Below are 7673 nucleotides of genomic sequence, written 5' to 3'. Positions count from 1 at the left end.
ACATGGCCAAGGCAACAAAGGATTGGCTCAAGAAGAAGCATATTAAGGTCATGGAGTGGCCTAGTCAGTCTCCAGACCTTAATCCCATAGAAAATCTGTGGAGGGAGCTGAAGGTTCGAGTTGCCAAACATCAGCCACGAAACATTAATGACTTGGAGAGGATCTGCAAAGAGGAGTGGGTCAAAATCCCCCCTGAGATGTGTGCAAACCTTGTGGCCAACTACAAGAAACGTCTGACCTCTGTGATTGCCAACAAAGGTTTTGCCACCAAGTACTAAAGCATGTTTTACAAAGGGATCAAATACTTATTTCATTCATGAAAATGCAAATTAATGTATAACTTTTTTTTGTAATGCATTTTTCTGGATTTTTTTGTTATTGTTGTGTCTCTCACTGTTCACTTAAACCTACCATTTAAATTGTAGACTGATCATTTCTTTGTTAGTGGGCAAACTTACAAAATCAGCTGGGGTTCAAATCATTTTTTCCCTGACTGTAAATATGTGGTGGGTTTTCTGTTTTTCTGTGTAGCTCGAGGAGCATCGCAGTGATCAGAAACAGCTGAAGGCTTTGCAGAAGAGGTTGCTTCAAGTGATGAAGGAGAAGGACCAGCTGCAGAGCGAGCACAGCCGGGCTGTGCTGGCTCGCAGTAAACTGGAGGGGCTCTGCAGAGAGCTGCAGAGGCACAACAAGACCTTAAAGGTATTTCAGCTTCTGTAATTTCTGTTCATCATATAGTAGTAACCATAGAAGAAAGTAGTATTATTTTAATATATTCTACACAACCTTTTTCAGTCTAGAGAGTCTAGTAAGACTCAGAACAAACTAACACCATAAATGCTTCGCCCCTCCCATCATGCCCTGTAAACTGTACAAAATGCAGGCTCCAATCCAACACCAGTTTTAGCTGACTAACGAGTATGTTTGTCAATCCAGTAGAATGCTCTGGTTACTGCTAATACGACACAAAGCACCAACTTTACACAAAGCGCACATTACTCCCAAATTAAATCAATACTAATGTAAAATTATGACCATGCTGGCTCATTAATTTTAAACATTAGCTTTGGATGCTAATGCATCCAGAAGGAAGAACGCAACATCTCCATTTCAAAAAGCCAAACCAATGTTAACCCCGGGTTTTGCTCTTTTTCAAGTATGGTATCTAACCTAAGCAACTGAACTTTCCATGCTGTTAGTTGTGTTTTGGTGCCGGATGGTGTTGCCATATGCTGTGCTGTTCAAAACTACAGAATGCAGAGATCTTTAACTTACTGTGACATATTTTTGCGAAATGTGAATAAAATAAGGCACATTACTTCAAATAGATTCTTTGGTCGTCCAAAAAAACTCCATTGACTGTAATATATAACAAAAAGCAGCAAATTCTCACACCTGAGAATCTGTAGCAGTATATGTTTGGCAATGTTTGCTTGAAAAAAAGACAGTGAGTCAATTAATTATCAAAATGACTTCTTTAGACTAATTAATAAATAAACTGGACATTTGTTTCATGTCTAGTTTTATACTGACTTTTCTATGAACTATGAAAATGTGAAACTTACAAGAAACTATTTATGCTAGGCCAATTCTAGTGTCTGTATATACATATAATATCTCTAGACTTACAATAAATTGGACAGTCATGGCTGACTTGACTTTTACCCTGTAGTATAGTTGCCAACTGGAGCAGCGTAAAAATTCATGGGCACCCAGGAAGTATATAAAATCAGAGTATGCTCTGATTTTATATACTTCCCAGGTGTCCATGAATACACATATCTTATGCTGTAAACACATCGTTACAATGTAGCTTTAGCTCTAACACCTATCTCTGAAATGCAGGAGGAGACCCTGCAGAGGTGCAGAGAGGACGACCTGAAGAGGAAAGAGATCACCACCCACTTCCAGGGAACACTCAGTGATATTCAGGCCCAAATTGAGGAACACAGCAGCCGCAACACCAAGCTGTGCCAGGAGAACAGTGCTCTTGCAGAGAAAATGAAGGGGCTCATTTCACAATATGACCAGCGAGAGGCGGTAGGGATCATGTACGAAGGAGTCGGGTTTTAACCAGACAGTCACACAATGACAGTTGCGGTATACAGCAAAAAATATCAGAAACCGAATTTGTACTCACAATCTACACACACAGTGTAGAAAAAGCAAGTTGCAACACTTCATTGTGAATATTAATAAACAATGTGATATTTTAGCAGCGATGCTCAGTATTCAGCAGTGGGAACCAGCTGGACTTATGAAACATGACACATATGGGCCTCCTTGCCCATATCAAACCCATGAATTATTTGACAGCTTCTCCCAGGTCTACATTTGTTAGAGTATTTCAGGTGTGTAAAAATACCCCTAGGTAAGACATTAAACAGCTTTCTGTGAGAAAACAACTCATATATTGTACTGAATGTCTTTCAGAACCTAGAAAAGGTGTTCAAACACAGAGACCTGAAAGAAAAGCTGTTGGAAACTAAACTCGCACATGCAAACATAATTCTGAAGGAGGAAGAGGAGAAGCACAAGCTGGAAAAAGAACATGTATGTTTTGTATATCAGACTTGTTGAGTACTACAATAATTGTAATAAACCCATTTACAATAATACTGATTTTCATGGAACATCTCAATATTCCACAGCTGCTAAAAATTGTGGAAGAGTATAAATTGCAAGTGAAGGTCATGAAGGAGCAAGAAACTGATATGCAGAGCCAGGTAAAATGACAGGACATTATGGGCAAAATTGGTTTGTTTTTCTACCTGTCTAGAGGCATATATAATGTTTTTCTCACCATCTCTCCTCAGCTCGACATATACTCCCAGAAATTTGATGAATTCAAAGGCACGGTATCAAAAAGCAACAGTGTCTACAGCAGCTTCAAACAGGACATGGACAAAGTAAGAAAGGTTTTACAGGATATTTGAAGTCAACCTTAAAAAAATGAATATATTATTTAGGTTCTTTTTTTTTGGTAGATTGCCAAGAAAATGAAAAAGCTGGAGAAGGAGTGCCAGTCATGGAAGAATCGCTTTGATGGCTGTAACAAGAGTCTCGTTGACATGGTAGCAGATGTAAGAAACCGTTTTCTTTAGTCATTTTTAGCCTAATACAATAACTGCAACAAATGCAGGGCCAGCATGTTTCACCAATATGTTATGCACATTTCAATCCTCAACAGAAAGCAATCAAGGAAAAGGAGTTTGAACTTGTGATCATCAAGAACCAGAAGCTTGAGAATCTGTGCAGGGCTTTGCAAGAAGAGAGGAAGAGTCTTTATGAAAAGGTGCAGGGAGCTGGAAGTCCACCGGATGTCAACACTGAACAAACAGAAAAGGTCCTTGAGATGCAGGAGACCCCGAAAAACCCTAACAATGAGCACCTCATCCAGAATACCACAGCCCCTGCTGCTGCCCACGCTGGGACCCTGATGCTTGAAACACCACTGACCAAGGAACTGGCTAAATTGAAAGCTGAGCAAGCCCGGCTGAAGGACATTGCAGGTTCTTTCACAATTTCCCATGTTATACCCACAGAAACAGTCATTAGCCAATCACAAGAACTCTCCGAGGATGTCCAGGACTCAGAGAAAAACCACACAGAAGACAGCAATGGTGAACACCTCCAGGGTGTTGAGGACGGATACCAAGAACAGATAAATTTGGAAATGGAGTCAGTTGATTAATGCTGAAAGTACTGTGAAAAAGAAACGTGGTTCATGTGAGATTCATAGCAATAAAAAGAAAAGTGCTGGCTTCATGTTCAGTGTCTGATTCTGATTCTGTTGAGATTTATGAGGAGGTTCATTTTAGTGCCTGCAACAGGCCAAATACAAGAAGCAGCTTTATGCTAAAAGTTTTGACACCCTTCCTTATTATCTACATACAGACTGACAGAGCTGCAAAGTGAAGGAGCCATTTCAAGGTTCCTGCTTTCCAGACTACAATCCATTTCTGCATAAACAATAACTTACTTCCATGGCTCTCCTGGTCGATCATAAAGCTTTTTTTTTTTAAGCTGAAGGTAGAAGACTGTCAATTAAGTATGGGGCGATATGACTTTTTCTTGATGCAAGTCGATGCACGATATAGATCGCTAGACAAAATGATAGTGACATTTTTATACTGCAATATGTGAATTTTAATATATTGTCCCATCTCTAGTATCTATATTAAAAATGTAAGGTGTGAACAACCCCTACAGCATGTTGCTGTGTGATCCTAACTGCAGGCAGAAGATATAAAGACTATATTGTTGAGAAGGCTGAAATCACAAACTGAAGCTTAAAACTAATCACACTTTTTGTTTCTTCATTGGACATAAAGAGAAAGCAGAGGTTGTTTTACTGTGGCGCAGTGATACGAAGTTGGAACTACAGATCTACATTCAAACAGAAAATGGTTGAAGGAGCAGAGTCAAATGCAGACTCTTGTATAAAAGCTTTCACAGCTCTTGCTGAAAATGGAAAAGCTCTGCTGGACCTCACCGAGGAGAGCAAAGAAAGTAGGCAGCATTTTGTGAGTCCAGACAAGTGCACATAAAAAACAGACGTGCAGACACAGTGTTCTGCTGTTGGCAGGCGATTCATGATCGTACCATGAGTGGGGGCAGCAGGAGGCCTGTCAATCATTCAACACAAAGAATGAACCCAAACAGACTCTCACACACTAACTTCATGTAATTTACTTCACATAGACTCACTCCATGAATTCATCTGGCACAGAATCCACACTGAACACCAACCGTCACTACCGAGTCTGACTGAAGCTGCTGCAGCTTTGTACACAAGGTTCTGAGCTTTTCTTCATTTTACTACTAATGTAATAATATAGTTTTTTAAAGTACATAAGACTTATGAACCTCATAATATCACAGGATCACCCTTCCACCTAGATATGCAAAGATGAGTTGCATTTCTAATTTCACAGTTTCTCTGTTAAGAGGAGATAAGATGACTAAAAGCTAAATACCTACAGTATATATGGACAGCTTCTTATTGAAGCATTAAGTCCTATTGTCCCTGAGCTTTGTACCAACAATTGCCAAACTAAATTTCTTTGGACTAAAGAGGAGACGCTGAATGACAAGAACGGATTAGTTTCCCTGGTCATCTAAAACTTTTATTTTTATAGCTTCCAAACAGGACCTAGACTCACTCAGGGCACAGAACTGAACAAAATCTGCTGAAGGGCTGATTTTGCAAGAATTCCCTCAGTCCCTATATAACGAGGTACCCTAAACACCACGCTGCATGATGCTTCCAGATGTGTTCTTTTGAAGGGCATTGCACATTACTTACAGCAACCCAGAAACAAACAAACAAAAAGAAAACTCAAAATATATCCAGCTGAACCCTTTTATTCTTACCGAGTGTGGCTGATATAACACAGGTGCAGTGGGATGCCTTTCTACTGATTTGGATGATGAGCTACTGTACAGCTAAGGGCTAAAATGCAGACCAGCAGTGAAAATGTATTTCATCAGATGCACCTCTCATCGATGCCAGAACAGAAGAGTGTAATTTATCTTTATGCACTCAATCTTAAGAAACACAAGACTGTATATCTGTCAAAACCTTTGTGTTGGTGTTAGGGTTATTAATGTTTCTGTGTTTTGTAAATCAGTGACATTGGGGAAGAGGTAAAAAGATCATGCTGGTGTTACTCTGCAGTCGACATATTAAAGATATGAAGAAGACTCAGGTAAATATGACACTATAATGTTATAATGTTTAGTTTTCATGAATCCACAAATAAATATCATTCGACTCTCCAGTTCTGCTCAACTTCACCATTTAGCAACTTTCAGCTCGTATTTTGGTTTTAGGAGCCTAATGCACATATTGTGCAATAAATAATAGAATTCATCTTAGTTATCTGCATTCATAAACCAAACTTTACATCGTCTAACAAAATGAGTTTTACTTTCATGATAGAAAATATTTTCCAAAAGATGCATTTATTTTTAATTACAATGTGAAAATATATAGCTTGTATTTCCAGGGGTTCTGGAATAACAAGGTATTAAAGAATATATTTGGCCATTTTCTATATACCTACTGATGTTTGAGCATAATAGGGAAGACAAATGTAAATAAATAAATAAAGCAGATAAGTGTTACTAACACTACAGGAAGAAAGTGTCAGGAGGGGGAAAGATGACAGGAAAGGTGCAAGAAAAGGTGCCAGTCTGTAATGTTTGTGGGACATAAAGTATATGCTCATAAATCTAAGATTTACGATTTGGCAGGTGCAGCAGAAAGGTACATACTTTTATCTTTTCTATGTTATTCTTGTATATGTGTGCGTTCTGACAGGGAGAAAGACAAGTGAAAGGATACAGAGGAAAATAGCCTGATTGTACAATTGAAGCCATGGAGAACTGTAACATTACTGGGTTATTTTTAAAAGTGTTGCGTTTACAATACACTTGGTGTCCTACTAGAATCTGCTCATTAGATTTACAGCCAGTGAATAGTACTGCAAAATGTACTGCAGTGGTTGTTACTGCAGGCTTGTGTTACATAAGATATTCTGAGAACTTTGAAGGTGTTAACTACATTATTGCACTATGAAAAGATGCAACACAGAAGGTGTTAGAAAATTAAATGGGCAGATCCAAACCTTTGCAACCTCACACCTCAACAATGCTTATTTTCACCAGGGCATTTATAGTAAGACTGAGGATCTTAGATCACTTTACACTTTGGAAGTTTGGTGGATGAATCTTAAATAGCATAAAGGTCTCATATAGCTGAGCCACAGTTTTACTGAACAGCAGAAGAACAGTTATTTTGTTTGCTGTATATTTGTTATTTAGCCAAATCTATCAGTCAAAAGAAATGCTTTGATTTTTCATGTATCAAGGTCAAATAGTGCCACCATGTGGTCAATTATAAATCATTTACAGCTTGTCTCTTATAGGATGAGTCTGATATTTTATATTCTCTTCTTGTCAAGCAATCCCATGAAAAACTCAAAACTAACAATGAATTGATCCTATTATTGCCAGTGTAGCCAAAGCCTACTGTGCCTTATTTCTCTGTACTTATTATTGGTTTCATTCTTGTTCCCGGTCCCAGGCACCACCTTTCAATGACATGACAAGTCATCAATGACTGCAGTTTGTGATTTGTCAGGTACCGGTATGTAAATAGTAAATGAACTTCTACTTACATAGTGCTTTTCTACACACTCAAAGCGCTTCACAGTAGTTACCTATTCATCCCATTCACATACACACTCACTGATTCATCCCATTCACATACACACTCACTGATAGCAAGGGCAACCATTCCACTGTCTTGCACAAGGACACTTTTATGTGTGGACCTGATAAGCCGGGGATCAAACTCCCAGCCCTACAGTCAGGACAACCTGCCCTACCACCTGCCCTTAGTCTAATCTGTCACACCACATGTCCAAGTAAGGGCAAGAATTGATGACATAATTATGTAACAGTGACAATCTTAAGAGACAACCTAGCATAACTCAGGAGTCCCAGGGAATTTAGGTATCTAGCCGGAGCACCCGGAGAGAACCTACGCAGGCACAGGGAGCACATGCAGACTCCGCACAGAAGGGCATTGGGTCGCCCGGGGCTAAAACCCGGAACCTTCTTGCAGTGAGGTGACACAGCCGAGTTCTTTCTACTTAAAAAATGTA

At 39.2% G+C, this 7673-nt stretch overlaps 1 protein-coding gene across 1 annotated transcript in view; it reads left to right on the top strand.

Moving 5' to 3' along the window:
- Positions 1–3966, top strand: part of txlnbb (taxilin beta b) — an 8084-nt gene extending 4118 nt beyond the window's left edge. The window contains exons 4-10 of the mRNA XM_020622889.1: positions 532–702; positions 1846–2040; positions 2434–2553; positions 2652–2726; positions 2817–2909; positions 2988–3083; positions 3191–3966. Of these exons, the coding sequence (XP_020478545.1) occupies positions 532–702; positions 1846–2040; positions 2434–2553; positions 2652–2726; positions 2817–2909; positions 2988–3083; positions 3191–3694 (1254 nt within the window). The 3' untranslated portion in view covers positions 3695–3966. The remainder of the gene's footprint in view (positions 1–531; positions 703–1845; positions 2041–2433; positions 2554–2651; positions 2727–2816; positions 2910–2987; positions 3084–3190) is intronic.
- The last annotated feature ends 3707 nt before the right edge of the window (positions 3967–7673 follow it).

This window comes from Monopterus albus, unplaced genomic scaffold, assembly GCF_001952655.1.
Source record: "Monopterus albus unplaced genomic scaffold, M_albus_1.0 scaffold290.1, whole genome shotgun sequence".
In the NCBI taxonomy this organism is placed as follows: domain Eukaryota; kingdom Metazoa; phylum Chordata; class Actinopteri; order Synbranchiformes; family Synbranchidae; genus Monopterus; species Monopterus albus.
This window is presented reverse-complemented; position numbering and strand designations above follow the sequence as displayed.